Source organism: Salvelinus sp. IW2-2015, linkage group LG28, assembly GCF_002910315.2.
Source record: "Salvelinus sp. IW2-2015 linkage group LG28, ASM291031v2, whole genome shotgun sequence".
Classification (NCBI taxonomy): domain Eukaryota; kingdom Metazoa; phylum Chordata; class Actinopteri; order Salmoniformes; family Salmonidae; genus Salvelinus; species Salvelinus sp. IW2-2015.
The window spans coordinates 11377035-11400128 of NC_036868.1; the positions used below are offsets into that span (position 1 = coordinate 11377035).

Here is a 23094-nt window from a genome sequence, read left to right on the forward strand (position 1 = left end):
CAGATGGGATGGCTTATCGCTGCAGAATGCTGTGGTAGCCATGCTGGTTAAGTGTGCCTTGAATTCTAAATAAATCAACGACAGTGTCACCAGCAAAGCACCCCCACACCATCACACCTCCTCCTCCATGCTTCACGGTGGGAACCACACATGATGAGATCGTCCATTGCTCGTGTTTCTTGGCCCAAGCAAGTCTCTTCTTCTTATTGGTGTCCTTTAGTAGTGGTTTCTTTGCAGCAACCATCAAGGCCTGACTCACACAGTCTCCTCTGAACAGTTGATGTTAAGATGTGTCTGTTACTGGAATTCTGTGAAACGTTTATTTGGGCTGCAATTCCTGAGGCTGGAAACTCTAATGAACTTATCCTCTGCAGCAGAGGTAACTCTGGGTCTTTCTTTCTTGTGGCGGCCCTCATGAGAGACAGTTTCATCATAGCGCTTGATGGTTTTTGCGACTGCACTTTAAGAATCTTTCAAAGTTATTGAAATGTTCTGTATTGACTGACCTTTATGTCTTAAAGTAATGATGGACTGCCATTTCTCTTTGCTTATTTGAGCTGTTCTTGCCATAATATGGACTTGGTTGTTTACCAAATAGGGCTATCTTCTGTATACTCCTCTACCTTGTCACAACACAACAGATTGGCTCAAACGCATTAAGAAGGAAAGAAATTCCACAATTTAACTTTTAACAAGGCACACCTGTTAATTGAAATGCATTCCTGGTGACTACCTCATGCAGCTGGTTGAGAGAATACCAAGTGTGTGCAATGCTGTCATCAAGGTAAAGGGTGGCTACTTTGAAGAATCTCAAATATATATGTGTATATATTTTGATATATATATATATATCAATATATATATATATATATATACATATATATATATATATATATACATATATTTTGATTTGTTTAACACTTTTTTTGGTCACTACATGATTCGATATGTGTTATTTCATAGTGTTGATGTCTGCACTATTATTCTACAATGTAGAAAATTGTAAAAAATAAAGGAAAACCCTAGAATTAGTAGGTGTGTCCAAACTTTTGACTGGTACWGTACACCTCAACTACATGTGGTTCCTGTGTCAGAAGGCCCAGACAGATTGTTTGATAGAGGTAAAGAGGAGACAGACACTAATGGCTAGGAATGCCGAAAGATCGCTGGTTTGAATCCCGCCAACTATGTGAAAAATCTGTCAATGTGCCCTTGAGCAAGGCACTTAATCATAATTTCTCCCGTAAATCACTCTGATAAGAGTGTCTGCTAAATGACTAAAATGTAAATGTCATCAGATACGGAGCTCTAAGATGTCCCTGATGTTCTCAGCACTATTTAGCATAGGAGCCTATATGCTTTTATTCCTGTTCATCATTGTCTAACACCGACGGGTCTCCCAGGACTCTCTTACAACAATCTGTCACATGATGGCACCTCTTTGGTCAGCTTGGAGCCAGGCTGCAGTTTTACTCTGCTGGAGCTTTTAAACAGAATACTCTGCATATTCTCTTGAACAGATGGCTGTGAATATTGGTGAGTCCTTGACATTTAATTTCGAGGGAGATTGAGCATTCAGTGAACTTCCAGTCAGCTCTGTATGTTGGGGCCATTGCTCTATGAACATTACCTCTGTGGTTTCCAAGTACAGACAGCGTCCTCTCCATAATTGGTGTATATTTAGAGACACACACGCAAAGATCAGATTAAAAAAAGCAAGTGTCAAGCATTGATTTCTTCCCCCCTGAGCACAGCTCATCTCCTGTAGTATATAAGAAATGATTCTGTTTCCAAATGCCTTATTGGGTAATGATCCAGTTTCCAGTGTGGAAGCAGAGTATGTCCTGTTCTACCAGATGGCAAGCTTTGTTTACTATAGAAAGCTGTATAGGTCGCAGGGTCTCAAGTAACAATGTGCTTCACACCTTTCTTTCTTTCATAAAGTAATATTTAATAGAAAACCCAGGCAAGTGAAAGGTAAACCTGCAGACATATGTAYAGGAGATAAAAATCTTTATATCCACAGGTTTCCTCATGTGCTTGATGCGAGGGATGTAATCAATAGCCTCCTGCCAGAGCATTATACTTGGTACAGGGCAAGTACATGGGTCTTTTAAACAATCTACACTAGAGTGGAGCGTTTAGCAAAAGAGAGGCAAAATTATATATGACAGCATCAGGTTAGCTTCAAACCCTCACATGTGGACCTTTTCTCTGGAACTTGTATACACTTTTATTTGTATTACCTGGCCTTTATTGTTATTTTATTGTAGCTTATGTACTGTAGCTTAGGCCTATTTGTGATTAGCATGCAACCTCATAGGCCTATTMTTTTAGATCGGAGTCTTAGAAAACTTTTAATGGTTATTTCTCAAACGCATGTTGCTTTTGCTATTTTTGCTATTGTCTACCCTTGAATCTGTCACACCCTGATATGTTTCACCTGTCTTTGTGCCTGTCTCTACCCCCTTCATGTGTCGCCCATCTGCCCCATTATCCCCTGTGTATTTATACCTGTGTTCTCTGTTTGTCTGTTGCCAGTTCGACTTGTCACGTCAAGCCTACCAGCGTTTTTCCCATACTCATGTTTTCGCTCTAGTCCCTGTTTTCTAGTTTTGACCATTCTGCATGTCCTGACCCTGAGCCTGCCTGTACCTTGTACCTTTCAGACTCCGCTCTGGATTACTGACCTCTGCCTGCCCTTGTCCTTTCGTTTTCCTGCCCCCCGTTTTTGTAATAAACTTTTGTTACTTCGAACTGTCTGCATCTGGGTCTTATCTTGAGGTCTAATAGAATCTTACACCAAGGATGATGCATTTGGGGCCCGATGCCTCTTAAATGTGGTGAATCTTTAGTGTTTTTCTCATTTTTCATCCTGGGAAAAACCATACCCTTGCCCTGCTTTTGCACTGTAGAATTCAACATGGGAGAAACCGCACGGTTGCATTTACATGTCTGGATTGTTCTTTCAGTACTTAACCATGTCTCTGGACTATAAGCACCTTTTGAAATATGTTGTTTTAAAGGCTGGTTCCTCTGGACTATGGTTCTAGTACTGTCTGTGAATCCAAATGTTGTAAAATACAATCTTGACTTGCCATTATTTTTGCTTCTTCTACTGTCAGGAAATGTGCAATCTAACCCAGGTCGTGACATTTCTACCTCATCTGAATTGAAAAGTCAAAATGGGCTGAAGTTTCTACACATAAATGCCCCTGTTTTGAGCCCCACCAGTTTAGCTAAAATAATAATAATAATATATGTATATATATATATATCTGTAGTTGCACCATGAAAGCTAGAAAGGTCAAGACCCTTGGGTGCTGCCATAGATTTACATTAGAAGTGCCCATACAGGAAGGCTCAAGGTCATTAGCCACAGATAAAATGACGTCAATTCACGTTATCTGTAACGTAGCTTTGATTGGACTGATGTCAACATCATACTTTCAAAATCTTAGCTAGCAAGCTAGACAAGAAGTTATCATCATCATGAATCAAGTCTTCAATATACTGGCAAATCCGTTTCAAACCTTGTCATATGAAGAGAGATTATAGACAAAACGTATCAGTGCTCATCAGCCATTGGACATAAATATTACACWACAATTTGGAAATTGCAAATTCAACAATGAGTGGTTTGGAAGGAATCAGTAGCTAACTGCAAGCGTTGCAAAGCAATCACTAGCCTGCTATTCGGTAGAGAAGGTGTGGTCCAAGTCTGGGATTAAGGGTATCTTTTCCAAGCTTAAAGATAAACATTCATGTGCAACACCACGGGCCAGAAAAGGTTGAATACATTGGCCATGCTGTCAATCCAGCATGACTTCTGCCGCTTTCAAAACAACTGTAAACTCAKAACTGTGAAATCTCAGACTTCAGTGAGTTCAAGACAACTGGAAACTCTGAAAAAAATTAGCTCCAACTGGGAAAATATGTTTTGAAAGGTCATCCAACTTGGAATTCCAAGTCGGGAATTCGGCCCTCTTTCTAGCGCTCCGACCTGAAGATCACTGACGTCATGATTTGACCTTGTTTTTTTCCCTAATTCCCTGTTGTCTTGAAATKACCATAAATCCAGAGAATGACAGACTTTGATGACAAAGTTTGATGACAAAATTTGCCCACAAGAACGAACGCCACACCACCTTCCTGTTCAAGTGAGCACAGCACAACAAAGTGAGTCCCCCAAAAATGTATTGTTTGCTGCTGTATAAATTATGTAATATGCCATGGGATATGTATACTGTAGCTAAGAAAATAATACTAAGTTTATGTTTTGTAGTAAGCTGTTAGTAGCACATGTGCCTCACCCTAATATTTTGGTCCCTTTACCCCTCATAACTTAGCCTACTGTTCTGACTTGGTGGTGCACATTTAAAGTATAGCCTGTTTTAGAGAAATGTCATCATCGAATATTGTAAGAGCTTTCATTGTCTGCTTATAAGGTTCTGACTTGGTGTACAGGGAGAATACTGTAAGAACAGACCATTTTCTGAGTTCTGTCCCTGTGCAGTTCAAAAGTCCTGAAAAAAAGAGTTTTATTGACTACGTCCATTTTAGCTCACTCATTAATGTCTTAATCGAATTTATTGATTGCCTCTCATCCACTCATCGTTCCCTTATGCCATAGTTTGTACAACTCAATTGTCAGTAGAAACCACATTTGTTTAAGCAAGTCAGCCATATCAGCTATGTTTTTTAAAAAGGCAGTAAATGAGGCTGAATGAACTGTTTCGCTGCCAGACAAGGCTCAGCTGATAGCCAGGTGTGGCTGTGGTAAGAATTCAGTACAGGGTACARAAAAGAAAGCTCTGCTGTTGGGACAACTTTTATGTAGGCCCTAGCAGTTTGTTGTCACCATTTGTCACATTATAGTGAAATTAATGTATTATTGTGTTGTGTTGTTTAGTGGCTTTGCTGGCATGCCTCTAAAAAKAAAATGTTGAGTTTGCCCTATCAAGATTTACATGCTAAAATTACGGTATAAATGTAAGTAGTCTTCTTCTGAAACCTGATTTTGTGAATATTTGGATAAAAACCGCAGAGCCAGATGCGTTTATGCTTTCTGAAACCTGGTTCAAAAAATCTATCACTGACAAAGACATTGGCATTGATAGTTGCAATGTTTTTTGGACAGATCGCAAATCTACTGTAAGTTTGGTGGTGTTGCTATATACATAAAAGTTCTCGGCGACCATTCAGACTTCTGTTACTAAGCCCAAGCAATTTGAATATCTGTCTTTGAATATAAATCTCTGCGCATCATTGAATCTGGTTGTCTCCTGTTTTAAATACCCCAATCTGCTATTGCTGGCTCTCTGGATTGTATTTTTTATTATTATCACGTCAAACCTGAATTTGTGCTTATGGTTGACCTGAACATAGACTTGTTGACATCCAACTCTGAACAACTCAAGAATCTCTGTAACACCTAAAATCTTACTCAGATTGTCAACAGTGTAATAACAAGKTTGAATGCAAAGTGTCCTCTGAAATCCTCTTTGATTGATCTTATTTTAACCAGAACTCCTTATCGTTTTAATGCTTCTGGTGTTTTTGCATCAAGTGATCACTGTGATCACTTGCCTGTATACAGGATGGTAAAATTCAACATGAAAGGAAACTGGAAGCACTTTGATATTCATGGTTTTTACATTATGTTTTTAATATAGCCTGGAATAGAGTTGAATTCATCCCTGATGTTGAATTAGCCTTTTCTTACTTCCACAAAGCATTCCAGGATGTATGCAACAAGCATGCCTCTTTCAACCAATACAGATTTAAGGGCAGAGACAACCCTTGGTTCTCAGATAAACTAGCTGAAATCATAAGGAAACGGAATGCTATGTGGGCTAAAACGAGAAGGTCTGATTCGGCTGATGATTGGATGGCTTTTAAACACATTTGGAATCAGGGTGTGGCTATGACCTAAAAGCTGAAGGCAGACCACTACTGTACCTCAAATCTACTGCTGACCATCTGAATAATTTTTCCAAATTTTGGCAAGTAGTGAAAGGTTTAGAGTGCAGAAAAGATGCACAGCTTCCTAAACAACTGCTGTTAGACCTGAGAAAAAAATCTTTCAGAATAGAGTTTATCAGCATTTTCTTGAAGCAGGTGGGTTATTTGATAGGGTTAAAGGTCAAAATGAGCCCCCTGTGAAATTACCTGATATCCCCATCCACTCCTTCTCCAGGTTCTCCTTCTCACCCTTCTCTGTCTCAGAGTTGTGTAGAGCCCTGAAAGCAATTGATGTACAAAAAAAGATCCCCTGGCCCTGATGATCTAGACCCCCACATAGTACAATTAGCTGCAGACATCATTGCTCCCCCTTCAACATACATTTTTCACCTCACCCTAAAATGTAATGAAATTCCTCTTTTGAAAGGAGGTGATCCCACTGTACTGAATAACGGCCCATATCAAAATAGTCTGTTATGGCAAAATCATTAGAGTCCCTAGTCAATAAGCAGTTTAAGGCCTACCTGCAGGAAAACAATATTTTGAGTGGTATATAATCAGGTTTCAGGTCAAGCCACAGCACTGTTGCAGCAACATTGAACGTTTTGGATGATATTCACTGTCCTCTGGATAAGAAGTTGCATTGTGTATCTGTGTTCATAGATTTGTCAAAGGCATTTTGACACTGTCGACCATAGTGGATTGGAGAGACTAAAGTGCATTGGGATTACTGGTCATGCTCTAGAGTGGTTTGTGAACTACCTGTCAAATAGAACCCAGCGTGTTATTAAGGCAGGTGGTTGTAAGTCTGACATCATAGAGCTGCACTCAGGTGTGCCTCAATGATCCATTTAGGTCCTTTGTTGTTTATGATCTAGATCAACAACATTGGGAGATATTGAGACAGCATATGTACATTTTTATGCGGATGACACTGTTCTCTATTCAAGTGGCAGCAGTTTGACTTTGGCTTTTGAAAATGCTCAAACAGCTTTTAACATCATTCAACAGAATCTGTACGATTTGAAGCTTGTTTGAATTCCTCTAAAACAAAATACATTGTGTTTTCCAATACTAAATACTCTGAAAACCATGTCATTACTAGCTTGGAAGGAAGTTCTATAGTGCAAGTTTGGGTGGATGAGAAGCTGAGCTTCACTAATCATGTTGAGACCTGGTAAAGAAGATCATGTTGAAATAAGGCTTGTTTTTCTTTGGAGGCCAGAAAAGAGACAGACAGGAATGCACACCGTACCGTCTTAGACTACAGTGATGTCATTTATATGCAGACCTCAAGCACTACCCTGAAGGCACTTGATTCCGTGTATCATGCAGCTCTTAGGTTTATTACCAACCAAACGCGTCTGAAACACCACTGTGATCTCTATAGTGCTATTGGCTGGTCTTCGTTGACTCTTCATAGGCTTAAACATTGGTGATATACTATGACCATTTCGGTCATAGTATACTGTTCGTCTTTGATAAGTTCAGAAAATAAATACCAGTTGCAGTCTCACTCCTACTTACTTTTGCTTTTAACGTAAAAAAAGAATAATCTATGACGCTTGTATGTTTCTGTAATTGAAATGTGTGTCTATGTGTGTGTCTATGTCTGTAAGTTGTTACAGTATGTCTGATATTTGTTTCAAACATTGTTCCCCATGCTGCTGTCTTGGTTGGATGACCAGGTGAGGCTGGCAACAGTTTGCCTCCCATACCGTAGGAAATTGTAATGAATGATACCTTCAGGCGGTAAAGGCTGATGCTAGGCATAGCTAACTATTATTGTATCAATACATATTGCTGTTCAGATGAGAGACTAGGAAGTATGATGTCAGTGATTACATCAGACGTTGCAGGAAGTGAGAGTCCTCGGAAAACAAATGAGAAAAAGGATTGGCCTTTTCCACAGTTTGATTTTATTATATTTACAGTCATTTTGAAAAGTAACATAAATAGAAAATTGCTAAATCTATTGAGAAGTAGAAGTCAGCGCTGAACCCAAACAAAACAACCAATGGAGTATTCAGGAATGTACTACAATGAGCAATTGAGTACCTGCAACAGTATTATACACAGCTCCCTTTGAATGTATAGGAACTTAGAATACTGTAATGCCATATACAATCAAATTATTTTCTTTTTAATTCAGATCTTATATAACATATTGTCAAAAACTTTATCTGGGTTGAAAATGTTCTGCTATATTTACAACTTTGAATCCTCTCTGTGAATGAAGGGGTCATGTAAGATTGCAGCAGTAAGTAACTATGTTGGTCTTCAACATTTCAGACTGGGTTATCTGGCACAGGGTGACAGTAACAGGTGTATACATCCACTATCCTCCAGAGGATGCTGGTGGGAGGAGCTATAGGACGGCAGGCTCATTGTAATGGATGGAATGGAATTAATGGAACTGATGATTTCCATATGTGTGATGTGTTTGATACCATTCCATTCCAGCAATTACAATGAGCCCGTCCTCCTATGGCTCCTCCCACCAGCCTCCTCTGCCATCCACTCACATTAGAACAACTCACTGATAAAACACAACTGACTCTTCAAGAGGTGTAATCTTGGATTTACTATGCAAGGAAGCATACTAGCGATCATATAGCTTTTACACAGTTGAATACCAATATATTGTCCCAGACACAAATGTTATGAAGAGGATAATGCTTAGGAATCAGAGTGCGATCAGGGCGTTGTCAGATTGATTGTACGTTCGTAAATTCAGAGAGGTACGCTGTTGGAGCTTTCAGAGCGCACACTGGACGCTTTGGCCGATGAGTAGGGTTGATCCGAGTGTCCTGACCTCACAACGTCAGTCAATCACCCAAGCTAACWGGCTAATGTTGGCTAGCTTGCTACTTCCAGACAAATAAGATAACACCTCACTCTGACAATTTTACTCCCCCTAGCAGAGCTGGTTATGCTGTTTTCATGTTATCTAGAGCGTTGGTGACTGTAATTGTGTTGCTGGCAACAGTTTAATTATGTTTTTTCTTGCCAAAGTTCACTGACAGCGGACATATTCAACTGGTGCTGAGTGTTCGTAAATTCATCAGTTTTTCTGCGCTCTGCCACACTCAGACGAGAGTGCTCTGACCTCGGAGGGTAGATAGCCAGATCGAATTTACGGAACGCCCCCTTTATGTCTTCAGATGTTCTACATGCTGTTACCATGGTGATGTTTAAACACGATTAGTAAGTGTATAGTAATGTTGCAAGGAAAACTTGCCTGAGTTTAGAAGAGCATTTTATGCATCTCGAGGTTCCATTTGAATATTCTAGATCTTGGAAGGCCTGTTAGTATTACCGCATTAATTTACAAAGGAGCCAACAGATTCACACCACTGAAATAGAAAACATAGAGAGGTCCTATGATATGGAGTTCTGGTCTACAAAGCTGAAGGATTTATGCATAGCGGGGAGATATACAAAAAAATGCTCACAGGGCTCCCTTCAGCAGAAGAGTTACAGTATGAGGATGCTATGACGATGATGACAGAACTGAGATCCTGATTGGTTCGGGGTTCCCGCACTGTCCAATAGACAAAAGCACAAAGTTTCAGCCACAGCACAAACTCTACCACACATCTCCTTCTAGTCCTCACACCAGACTATCAGCAAGATATTGTTCCCAAGAATTCCCTTGACAATTTGTACAGTTAGGAGTAAAAGAAGGGCCCACTTATACACAACATAATAACTTATTAGTGAACTATAAAAGAGTAAACACTGTCACACATGTTAAAAAATGCCTAGAATTTAAAGAAGTTACATTTAGTTCTCTTTAGACTCAAGACTCCACTCTGTCTTAGAAAAGCACAAAATTCACATAACCTTACAGCGCAAAGACAGCTGCAGAAAGGCCAACTCTCTACCTAGTCTGGGATAATGTCCAGTGCTTTCAGAGATTAAATATTCAACAGATTTTGACACCTCATGCAAACAAATATGGTGTTATCCCCGAATGAACTTTTGAACTGATGACCCCGAGACTAGCTCCAAAAATATGTATCTCTAGATAGCATCCAATATTTTGTCTAACTCATCTTTAACTATTGTTCTTGGTACTTTCAAGACAAATACATCCATCATAAGAAAAAGCAACTGGTTGCTTTTTCCATTTCATCAAAGTTTTGTCCCATGCAATTGCCCAACTCAAGATGGAATTCCAACAGCCAAAGTGTATTGTAAACACATCATGGTTCACATGTACATTTATTTCTAATCAACTCTTTAGAATGGTCAATAGGACTACTTCTGATGACTAAAACCATATCGATCAGTTATTGAACATTGTTTAAGTGAAGAGTATTTCTAATCAAGTTAATCAGAACACATTGAAACTCTGCGGCATCACTTAACTAGTGCTCTCAGAACTTGGCATTCCCTTTGTCCGGAATCTTGATCCATTTGAAAACTGTCCAGAGGAATCAAAGCAATTTTTTCCCTTAATATTTCAGTCATTCAGCTGTCAGAAAGAGAGYAAGAACCAGTATGGAGGAGAGATATGCATCCTGTAAGGTCAACACAGCCACAGGAGGGTGTTCTTGCACCTGCCTGGCCCCTCGTCCAGGCCAAGACTGTGACTCCACTGAGCAGAGGCTGAGCAGAGAGACAAAGGAAATCCTGTGTTTTTATGAGTCTTTGAGGTTAAAGTGTAGAGTCTCACTTCCTCCACACAGTTTGTAAGACACTGTATTATTTTAAGACATTTACGAAATGAAACAAAGTTAAAACGGTAGCTCTCTATTTGATTGGTACATAAGGCAGCTGTCCTTTGTTACTTTGCCCTGGAAGAGAAAGAGGAAAAGGAATTAGTGTCAATAAAGCACAATACCACAGATATATTCAAATATTATATGCTCATGCTAAAACAAACTCGGCATGAAAACAAAGTGAGAATGATTACACCTGCCACTATTCTCTAAAGACCTTGGTAATTCCCAGTTGTCACATCCAATAAGAACTATTGTTAATGGGTATCAGCTGTGAAGACTGATTGGCTATTGAAGATGGTGTGTAGCACCTCTACCACACCATTGTCTTGGTGTCCATGATTAATAATCTCTATTGTCTTCCCTACTGGGTGCCATAAAACCACAGAATGGCTCTTAATGGCATTTTTGTTTGTTTCAGTCTCATGTGTTACAAATATCAAGTCCCTTAAATCCATCATTTGCCATATGTGTTATATGCTGACCTACTGACAGTAATACGCTTTCCCCTGAGCAATGCAGGAAATTATTCTTATGTAATTATAGTTGTTGTATAATGTGATGACAGCAATGTGATATGCCCTGGAATTAGACAACTATATGCCCAACTATTATTGAGTTGGATAGGCAGATTTTTACATGACACAATTGAGAAGTTATGTTGGCGAATACTGAGACGTAAATAACCTTGAGTACAAATCTAAACCCTACTCCCTAAACCCTACTCCCTACTCCCTACTCTCCTCCCACCTGAACTCAGCTGACCTTGTACAACCAGCAGCTAATAACAGACGGTACAATACTGATCTCACAATGGACCAGATACAACCCATCCTATTCCATTCACATTAGACAATGGGAAATGTCCACACACCCCTATGCGCACTTCATTGTCCCCTCCCTGTTRTTTTTCCATACATTGCTGAGAGTGACAGACAGCAGGTTAAGATTTAGGAGACACACTTCATTGTAGTCACCCTGAATAACCTAATACAGGCATTAGGCTGGGCAAGCGGCTGTTACCCCCCCTCCCTCTCCCCACCAGCAGACATGTCAGCACCCTGCTCCAAATCCTGGCATGACTTCAGAGTTTGTCCCCCCTCCTAGTGTTAGAGTCACAGGGTTAGCTGGACCAGTCAGCTGAGGCCTGTGCTCCACAGAGAGGCATTGGCAGGCAGGCAGGCAGGCAGGGGATACCCAGGCTGTTCTGTTCCTGCCACTGTGGGGCTCATCTGGCACACCAGGCCATGAGCACAGCTTGGATCCCTGCCATGCATATCCAAAACAATCACCTCGTGTGACCCCATGTGATAAAAAGGTGACATTTAAAGAAACAGTAGTTCCCCTATGAGCAGCTTATGCTACATTGTATAGCTGGTGGATGTTTTATCCTGTCAGATATTAGTAGTGTAATACCTTTATATCTAACCAGTGCAGTTAATAGTTTGCTGCATTATGATCAGCATCATCCTCACTTTGATCACTGTCATTGTGAAAATGATATTTCTTCCCACTGTGCATCTACARTTCAACATACCTATGAGATTAGCGTTTGAGGATAACTCTTTATACAGTAGGAGTGGATTACTGTCTATTCCCAGTGTATGATATGTTGACTGGCCTGCACTGTACACAGGATTAGAAAACAATATCTCTGATCCATTCAGTGTCAACGAGGGAAATCCTTTCAAGTTTGAACATCTCTTCCTGTGTTCTCCTCATTTCGTCTCAAGCAAATCCTAACCTTTCAGGAGTCCAGATACAAACATTCCCTCCCTCATTGTTGACACAAGCTATTTCTTTATCTGTATTGACACACTAGCGTTATTTATCGATGAAACTTCTCTCTGCCTTACATTATAATGTCCTCACATAGGCTAGTCCTATTCGTCCAATTTATAGACTCAAGTGTGAAAACATAGTGAACTTGGCACCAAGTCTTGGTGCCAGGAGAAAACATTTCAGAAGTACTTTAATAGGAGGTGTGAAGAGATGTAGCTACATTGCACTTACATGTACATGGGTTGTAGTTGCAAATGGGATGTCTTCTGAGGCCCTTGATAACCGTAGGAGTCGAACCCTCCTATAAAATCAACTGGACACAAAAATAATAAGAAAAAGAGGACATCTGGTTACTGTGAGATCAAACAAAGGCTCAGAATGCCTGTTGTGTGTCTGTACGGGTTAGAGGATGTGATGGAGTAGAGGGGCCTGTGGACTCCAACAGCTGTCTCCTACAGTAAGAGCTGTCTCCTCCAGTGTGTGTGTGTGTGTGTGTGTGCTTCTGTGTCTCTAAATAAGCGTGTGCCTGCTTGTGTCTGGGATAATCCCAGGCAGTGGATAATCAGTGTCTGGACCATCTAAAGGCTGGGTATTGGTGATATCCGCAGTGGAGCCATGCTGCAGATCACACAGAATACAAACTGGACAGGATTAGGGCCCAGCCCTCCACAGAGACCTGCCAGCAGTTTCAAGCCCCAGCAGGTCTGGGTAACTGAGCCTAACACAAAAAGACGGAGGTACTAAAGCCTCTGATAAGATCCGATGTCTTAATGCATCCGAGTCTGTCTCTAAGACAAACAAAACACTGAGATAAGATTGATTAGCTGATGAGGGCCCCCTTCCTTCCCTACTGCCATGAATGGGAGGTGATGGAAGGTTTGGTATTATCATCATTATAATGGTACATTTAGGGGATGTTCACCAAAAGCTCTAAATCCTCATTGGCCCTCATTATAGGCATTAACCTGTGTACTCTGATCAGGCTTATCAGAGGACCTGCAGTGATAAGACAGAAAATGTACAATTTAAGATCTGGAGACTGGCCACATCTCAATCAGGCAGTTTCAACAAAATGCTAACTCCAAAGCTTGGGACTATAAGGTTCTATGTGCATTTTTATCAACATGTTGTTGTTGACATACCCTTGTTCTGTTCAATTTTCTCTATGTATATAGTACTYTAAATACCCCAATTCATGTTATTAAGTTCAAAAGAGTACAAGATAAAAATTGCTGACATCATTCAAACCAATGATGGTTCGGAACTTTAAAGCCAATTATCTCAGAATCATCTTTTTTCAGATAGCTTGGGACTATAAGGTTCTATCGTACTGTATGAAGGATACAATAAAGGTCAAGGTTCGCACCACATCCCCTTAAAAGGTTGTTTATTTAGTTCCAGTAAATGTAGCTTCAGCACCTAAGTGTATATGTTCAGTATTGTTCTGCAGAGTAAATGCTAATATATAGCCCACAAGCAAACCATTATGTGTTTAATAAAAAAGCTATTTTCATATTTTCCTTTTGATGGAGGGAATAATGTTTGTGTATAATGCCCTAATGGTTAAATGCCTGCCGGTGTAACGTTCCTCGTCTGAAGATGAGGAATCACCGGACCAAAGCGCAGCGTGGTAAGTGTTCATGTTMATTTATTAAAAACAGAACACTAAACAAAATAACAAAGAGAATGAACGAAACGAAACAGTCCTGTCTGGTACAGACACAAAGACAGAAAACAACTACCCACAAMAYACAGGTGGGAAAAGGCTACCTAAGTATGGTTCTCAATCAGAGACAACGATAGACAGCTGCCTCTGATTGAGAACCACACCCGGCCAAACACACAGAAAATAAAACATAGAACACAAAACATAGAATGCCCACCCCAACTCACGCCCTGACCAAACCAAAATAGAGACATAAAAAGGATCTCTAAGGTCAGGGAGTGACAGCCGGCTACTTATGTTTACCATGCTAATATGAAAAAAATAAGCTCTTGGTGACTTGGTGACGTAACACATTAAAACAGATGTGCTAATGGTTAAAACCACTTAAGGTGGATTATAACAGTTAGTATATCCATACCAAAAGCCCTGAAGGATGCCAGTAAAACACTATTATCATTCTGCATTCAAAATAAACAGCCACCCCCTGCCCCCAAAGATATAGGCACATAATGATGGTTCTTTATTAAGTAGGCATTATAAGATATAGGGGAAGGTTTGATGGCAGTAGTGTTAAGAATAGCAGTCAGCACGACTATGTCTCCAAATTGTTTTGTCTTAAGCAGTCACAACAAGTTGGTATGACAAAGCAGTGGCAAATGAAATGCCGCCAAGGGCCAATCAACATGAGGTTCCATCTTCCTGGTACGCTGACCCTGATTGCAAATCCAACAGAGGAAGCTGTATTCTCATTTACTTATTATAAATGCAAAAAAAGTACTTCTAGCACCTTGATTCCCTCCCTCTTCTTCATTCTCTCTCTCCTCCTCTCTTGGAGACTAAATCATTTTAAATACTGTCCTTTCTTTTAAATGGACCCTGGGATATTACCCTTGATAGTAACTGTAATTACGGAGTGAGCGTGTTGATTGGTTTTAGCTGTTCATTACCTTCTCTGAGGTGCTTCATGTACTATATTAATTGGAGCTGTAATAGCCAATACAGCTCCGAGATCAGTGTTTCCTCATGTCCCAGGGATCAAACCATCAATACCATTCTCATTCACTGGAGGATAGGAACACTGTTGGATAATATTATTCCTTTGTATTGGGCAAATTAAACAGTGTCTCTCAGCAATCATTTCATGCAGGACATCAAACCTCCTCTGTCACATTGCAAATATAGTATTATCCTTTATGGGCTTTTTCCAGGTACTTTAAATTTCAACTCTGGAATACATCAAATACATCAACGAGATTGTCAAGTGCAAATTCCAATTAAAGCTTCATTTTCCCTGAAGGGCACATTTCTAACAGCCATTATTGAGTGGCAAATAGAACCTGCTCTTAATTTGGACCCAAATGACTTTTATCATAACAATGCCTGAGGGAATCCTTTACTTATTCAAGATGGGCTCTTTAATATTTCAAATTGAGGTACTCCCCATTTTTTGGCAGGGAGGGATACATTTGGGCTCTAAAGACAGGAAAGCTATGTCTRGAGATGTTCTTTTAGAGAGAGAGAGCTGTGGTCTGATAGGCAATCTCAGGTAGCTGAGATACTCACATTCGGTTGTGGTCATGGTTCAGCACTCTTGCCTGCCTTTTGGCTGTCTCACAGGGGCTCCAGCACAGCCAGGAGAAGCGCTGCATTTTTTACACTCAGATTCACATGCTAAATGTAGAGGAAATAGTCTACTAAGCGCTGCATCCCTTATTTCACTCAATCTTTTTCTAGCCTAAGGGAGCAACCTCACTGCACACCCTATGAATCACTTAGTTATGTCTCTCATAATAGCTCCCATATAAAATGTACTGTCTGTACATTGAAGCTGTTATGGGAAACATTACCATGTTATCAGACGCAAAGCCTTCTTCAATTATATTAAAATCTTGCCATAGGAAGAATCTGCATTGTTGACAAGTGTCACGCCCTGACCTTAGTTATCTTTGTTTTCTTTATTATTTTGGTTAGGTCAGGGTGTGACGAGGGTGGTATGTGTGTTTTTGTCTGGTATGTGTGTTTTTGTCTGGTCTAGGGTTTTTGTATGTCTAAGTTGTGTGTGTAGTCTAGGCATACGTAGGTCTATGGTGGCCTGGATTGGTTCCCAATCAGAGGCAGCTGTTTATCGTTGTCTCTGATTGGGGATCCTATTTAGGTTGCCATTTTCCAGTTTGGTTTGTGGGTGATTGTCTATGTTGATGTTGCATGTCTGCACTCGTTAATCTTAGTGGCACGTTTGTTATTTTGTTTCGGTGTTCTTTCGTTGTCATTAAATAAGATGTATTCACATCACGCTGYGCTTTGGTCTCCTCACTACGACGATCGTGACAACAAGTAATGGGCGTACAATGTTCTGTTGCGAAAACACTAACCAGCAGTCAGGTATAATTTCAGTACATTTGGATAAGTCTTTTCAACCTACCAACCACCAACAGTATTGTGCTGGGACCTAGGGGAGGCGAGCACTCTTAATAAAGGCTTGCTGTACCAACCATACAGTCAATTTTAATAACTATAATTATAAATATTGAATTAATGCAGTGAAAAAAATTCCCAAATGACAGAAGGCATGTAGAGTCGCCTCATGTGACCTCCTCCCTCTCTATACTTCTCTCTATCCCCTCTCGTTCCTGCTTTCTCTTTATGTCTGTTGCTTGGTGATGAATGTTGCAAATGGAGAGAATGCAAGAGAGATCACTAGAAGAAAAATGGTATTGATCTAGTAGGCCGGGGTACTTGGCAAATGCATTCTTTCCAACACATACTATGTTTACAAAGCAAGACCGGTAACAAGGAGAAGTTGCACATGTATTGCGGCTATCAATTATAAATGACGATAACACAAATTCCTGTCCCAATAACTTTTGTAAAAAATGAGTCAGTGGCCAAAGAGAATAATTCATGCATCTTGGAACAAGGCAATTTGACTGGGTCTGTGCTGCAATGTTTTGTGAATTTAACAAATGGGGACATTTCCCACACTTCCTTTAAGGCTAGGATCCACAAGCGGCTGGGCCTGGGATCAATAAAATAAATTGTTTAAATCAGGCAACATCTAAATCCAAATGTTTGCTGGAGCATTAAACTTGGCTAAATTTAAAGATCCGACCAGATGAGGAATGTACATGCCAATGCCCAGTTATTAGAGTAAATAAAGTACTCTGTAAACACAGGAATAGAGAAATGTCAACCTTGAGCCAGTATCTATACTCTTATATAAAAGTGTTCTTCAGCTGTCCCCATAGGAGAACCCATTTGTGTTCCATGTAGAACCATTTGTGGTTCCAGGTAGAACCCTTTTGGGTTCCATGTAGAATCCTCTGTGGAAAGGGTTCTACATGGAACCCAAAAGGGTTCTACCTGAAACCAAAAAGGGTTCTTCAAAGGGTTCTCCTATGGGGACAGCCAATGAACCCTTTTAGGTTCTAGATAGCACCATTCTTTCTTAGAGTGTAGCTGGATGTAAACACTTTAGTTATTATATCATGGAGCGAGTCCAGGAAGATGGCTCATTACTGTTATGTGATTGGTCAGGTAACGCTTATGAATAAAATATGTGTTTCACTAAGGCACACGAGGTGAGATGGCACGTTTAAAATTGGCTGAGTCATCATTATAACAAGCAAAGGGAAATTATTCACCATAAAAAGTGTGACTGTAGGAATCAGCCATATTTCTCATAGATCTACCATATTAATTGAAAGGCAATACTCACAGCTGTCTTCCTCTTCTGAGATGAGCTTCACCACATAACAGGCATAGATGAACCCAACAAGCTGAAAAAGAGAAATGGGGAAATCAAATGAATAATCAAATACATTTTCTGCAGAGTGGTGACATTTTACAGTGAGAAGGGGACCAATTAGAATAGCACAATCAGTGAAGGAAACATAGATGTTTGTGTCCATGCCCTCAAGAGATGAAGAGAGCTACACAAACTTATTGGTGGGAAAACATGAGCCACCACTGAGAAAAAGTATAAAATGATTGAGAGATCAAAAGAGCATCTCCATGTGGAAAACATTCTGTGTTGAGGAAACAGGTGTTAGTACAGCGTCTAGTGTATCACTGTCACGATCGTCTATAGTAGAGAGTGAGGACCAACATGCAGCGCGTGGAAAGTAAGTCATCTTCCTTTTATTTGAAGAGAACGAACACCAAACGAAACCACTTTACAAAATAACAAAACAGACGAACGTGAAGCTAAACATGAACTAGTGCCTACAAGCAACATAGAACATCGACATAGACAATACCCCACAAACAGCTAAAGCCTATGGTTACCTTAAATATGGCTTCCAATCAGAGACAACAATAACCAGCTGTCTCTAATTGAGAACCCATTCAGGCAACCATAGACTTCCCTAGACAACTACATACAACCATAGACACAGCTAGATACCTATACTAAACATAAACCCAACTACTCTAATAAACCCCCTAAACCTTACAACCACCCTAGACACTACAAAAACACATACTCCCCATGTCACACCCTGACCTAACTAAAATAATAAATAAAACAAAGAATACTAAGGCCAGGGCGTGACATAACCCCCCCCTTAAGGTGCGAACTCCGGGCGCACCAGCACATAGTCTAGGGGAGGGTCTGGGTGGGCTTCCTTCCACGGCGGCGGCTCCGGCACAGGTCGTGGTCCCCACCCCACCATAGTCACTACCCGCTTATGTAGCCTCCTCCAAATGGCCACCCTCCACATTAACCCCACTGGATTAAGGGGCAGCACCGGACTAAAGGGGAGCACCAGGATAAGGGAGCACCAGGATAAGGGGCAGCACCAGGATAAGGGGCAGCACCAGGATAAGGGGCAGCACCAGGATAAGGGGCAGCTCCGGACTGAGGGACGGCAGCTCCGGACTGAGGGACGAATCCTGGCTGACGGCTCTGGCAGATCCTGTCTGGCTTGGCGGCTGACGGCTCTGGCAGATCCTGTCTGGTTGGCGGCTCTGGCAGATCCTGTCTGTTGGCGGCTCTGGCAGATCCTGACTGACGAATGGCTCTAGCGGCTCCTGACTGACTAACGGCTCTGACGGCTCGGACAGACGGGCGGCTCTAATGGCTCTGGGCAGACGGATGACACAGACGGCGCTGGGGAGACGGATGGCTAGATGGCAGAGACGGATGGCTCATGGCGCTGGAGAGACGGATGGCTCAGATGGCGCTGGAGAGACGGATGGCTCAGATGGCGCTGGAGAGACGGATGGCTCAGATGGCGCTGGGGAGACGGATGGCTCAGATGGCGCTGGGGAGACGGATGGCTCTGGCCGGATGAGGCGCACTGTAGGCCTGGTGCGTGGTGCCGGAACTGGAGGCACCGGGCTAAGGACACGCACTTTAAGGCTAGTGCGGGGAGAAGGAACAGGGCATACTGGACCCTGGGGACGCACATTAGGCCTCGTGCGTGGGCCGGAACTGGTGGTACCGGACTGGGGACACGCATCTCAGGGCTAGTGGGGAGCAGCAACAGGATGCACAGGACTCTGGAGACGCACAGGAGGCTTAGTGCGTGGTGCCGGAATTGGTGGTCCGGGCTGGAGACACGCACCATAAGACGAGTGCGTGGAGGAGGAACAGGGCTCTGGAGACACACTGGAAGCCTGTTACGTGGTGTAGGCACTGGTGGAACTGGACTGGGGCGGGGAGGTGGTGCCGGAAATACCGGACCGTGCAGGCGTACTGGTTCCCTTGAACACCGAGCCTGCCCAACCTTACCTGGTTGAATGCTCCCCGTCGCCCGACCAGTGCGGGGAGAGTGGAATAACCCGCACCGGGCTATGTAGGCGAACCGGGGACACCATGCGTAAGGCTGGTGCCATGTATGCCGGCCCGAGAAGACGCACTGGAGACCAGACGCGTTGAGCCGGCATCATGGCACCTGGCTCAATGCCCAATCTAGCCCTACCAGTGCGGGGAGGTAGAATAACCCGCACCGGGCTATGAACATGTACAGGAGACACCGTGTGCTCTACTGCGTAACACGGTGTTCGCCCGTACTCCCGCTCTCCACGGTTAGCCTGTGAAGTGGGCGCAGGTCTCCTACCTGCCCTCGGCCCACTACCTCTAAGCCACCCCCCCCCAATAATTTTTTGGGGCTGACTCACAGGCTTCCTACCGCGTCGTCGTGCTGCCTCCATTCGCCGGGATCCCTCCTCACACTGCTCCAGAGAATCCCAGGCTGGCTCCGGCACTCGCCCTGGGTCGATCGCCCACCTGTCGATCTCCTCCCACGTAGTGTAGTCCAGATTACGCTCCCATTTCCATTCCTCCTTGCGCTGCTCCTGTTGCCGCTTTTCGCGCTGCTTGATCCCGCATTGGTGGGGTATTCTGTCTGGTATTCCTCCTCCTCTTCATACGAAGAGGAGGAGTAGTGATTCGACCAAGGCGCAGCGTTGTGATATGACATAATGAATTTATTAAATAAAGACAAAACACGAAGAACACTTGAATAACTTACAAAATAAGAAAACGACGTAGACGAAACCTGAACATGGACCTTACATAAAGACACGAAAGAACTCACGAACAGGAATAGACTACATAAAACGAACAAACCGAAAACAGCCCCGTGTGGTGCACAGACACAGACACGGAAGACAATCACCCACAAACAAACAGTGTGAAACAGTCAACCTATATATGGTTCTCAATCAGAGGAAAACGTCAAACACCTGTCTCTGATTGAGAACCATATAAGGCTAATTACAAGTGACCTAAACAATGAAACACAAAACATATAATGCCCACCCCAACTCACGCCCTGACCCTCTAAACATATACAAAAATAACATAAAATAGGTCAGGAACGTGACAATCACACTGCTCTATGAAATGGGTCATATAGAGATGTTGAAGAGACACTGAAAAACAGAGGCACATAAACGATGTTCCAAAAAAGAAAACCTGCATCGTCAATGGGGTAAAAAACATGGTTTAAGAGACATTTCACAAATAGTGATTATCTATATACATATTTATGTTTTAAACAGAAAGGCTGTGGTTCCGGATTTTCTGTAAACCCGATCTGCAGTGGCTAAAGATATAGAGATTTCTGCGCATCTTCAGGGATTTTTTTTGTAGCTGCTGCCTACATGAACTCAGCAAAAAAATAAACGTCCCTTTTTCAGGACCCTGTATTTCAAAGATAATTGGTAAAAATCCAAAATAACTCACAGATCTTCATTGTAAAGGGTTTAAACACTGTTTCCCATGCTTGTTCAATGAACCATAAACAATTAATGAACATGCACCTGTGGAACAGTCGTTAAGACACTAACAGCTTACAGACGAACACTCAGTCCGATAATGCTGTGACACACCGCCCCAGACCATGACGGACCCTCCACCTCCAAATTGATCCCGCTCCAGAGTACAGGCCTCGGTGTAACGCTCATTCCTTCGACGATAAACGTGAATCCGTCCATCACCCCTGGTGAGACAAAACCGTGACTCGTCAGTGAAGAGCACTTTTTGACAGTCCTGTCTGGTCCAGCGACGGTGGGTTTGTGCCCATAGGCACGTTGTTGCCGATGATGTCTGGTGAGGACCTGCCTTACAAAAGGCTACAAGCCCTCAGTCCAGTCTCTCTCAGCCTATTGTGGACAGTCTGAGGACTGATGGAGGGATTGTACGTTCCTGGTGTAACTCGGCAGTTGTTGTTGCCATTCTGTACTTGTCCCGCAGGTGTGATGTTCGGATGTACCGATCCTGTGCAAGTGTTGTTCCACGTGGTCTGCCACTGTGAGGATGATCAGCTGTCCGTCCTGTCTCCCTGTAGCGCTGTCTTAGGCGTCTCACAGTACGGACATTCAATTTATTGCCCTGGCCACATTGTAGTCCTCATGCCTCCTTGCAGCATGCCTAAGGCACGTTCACGCAGATGAGCTAGGAGCATCTTTCTTTTTGTGTTTTTCAGAGTCTGTAGAAAGCCTCTTTAGTGTCCTAAGTTTTCATAACGTGGACCTTAATTGCCTATCGTCTGTAAGCTGTTAGTGTCTTAACGACTGTTCCACAGGTGCATGTTCATTAATTGTTTATGGTTCATTGAACAAGCATGGGAAACAGTGTTTAAACCCTTTACAATGAGATCTGTGAGTTATTTTGGATTTTTACCAATTATCTTTGAAATACAGGGTCCTGAAAAAGGGACGTTTATTTTTTTGCTGAGTTCATGTAGGCAGCAGCTACAAAAAAAATCCCTGAAGATGCGCAGAAATCTCTATATCTTTAGCCACTGCAGATCGGGTTTACAGAAAATCCGGAACCACAGCCTTTCTGTTTAAAACATAAATATGTATATAGATAATCACTATTTGTGAAATGTCTCTTAAACCATGTTTTTTACCCCATTGACGATGCAGGTTTTCTTTTTTGAACATCGTTTATGTGCCTCTGTTTTTCAGTGTCTCTTCAACATCTCTATATGACCCATTTCATAGAGCGTGTGATTGTCACGTTCCTGACCTATTTTATGTTATTTTTGTATATGTTTAGAGGGTCAGGGCGTGAGTTGGGGTGGGCATTATATGTTTTTGTGTTCATTGTTTAGGTCACTTGTAATTAGCCTTATATGGTTCTCAATCAGAGACAGGTGTTTGACGTTTTCCTCTGATTGAGAACCATATATAGGTTGACTGTTTCACACTGTTTGTTTGTGGGTGATTGTCTTCCGTGTCTGTGTCTGTGCACCACACGGGGCTGTTTTCGGTTTGTTCGTTTATGTAGTCTATTCCTGTTCGTGAGTTCTTTCGTGTCTTTATGTAAGGTCCATGTTCAGGTTTCGTCTACGTCGTTTTCTTATTTTGTAAGTTATTCAAGTGTTCTTCGTGTTTTGTCTTTTATTAATAAATTCATTATGTCATATCACAACGCTGCGCCTTGGTCGAATCACTACTCCTCCTCTTCGTATGAAGAGGAGGAGGAATACCAGACAGAATACC

At 42.0% G+C, this 23094-nt stretch overlaps 1 protein-coding gene across 1 annotated transcript in view; it reads right to left on the reverse strand.

Annotated features, from left to right (window-relative positions):
* Positions 1 to 7869: 7869 nt before the first annotated feature.
* Positions 7870 to 23094, reverse strand: part of LOC111954519 (sodium/potassium-transporting ATPase subunit beta-1-interacting protein 2) — a 180629-nt gene continuing 165404 nt past the window's right edge. The window contains exons 5-7 of the mRNA XM_023974309.2: positions 17855 to 17915; positions 12705 to 12786; positions 7870 to 10766 (exon numbers count right to left, since the gene is read on the reverse strand). Of these exons, the coding sequence (XP_023830077.1) occupies positions 10757 to 10766; positions 12705 to 12786; positions 17855 to 17915 (153 nt within the window). The 3' untranslated portion in view covers positions 7870 to 10756. The remainder of the gene's footprint in view (positions 10767 to 12704; positions 12787 to 17854; positions 17916 to 23094) is intronic.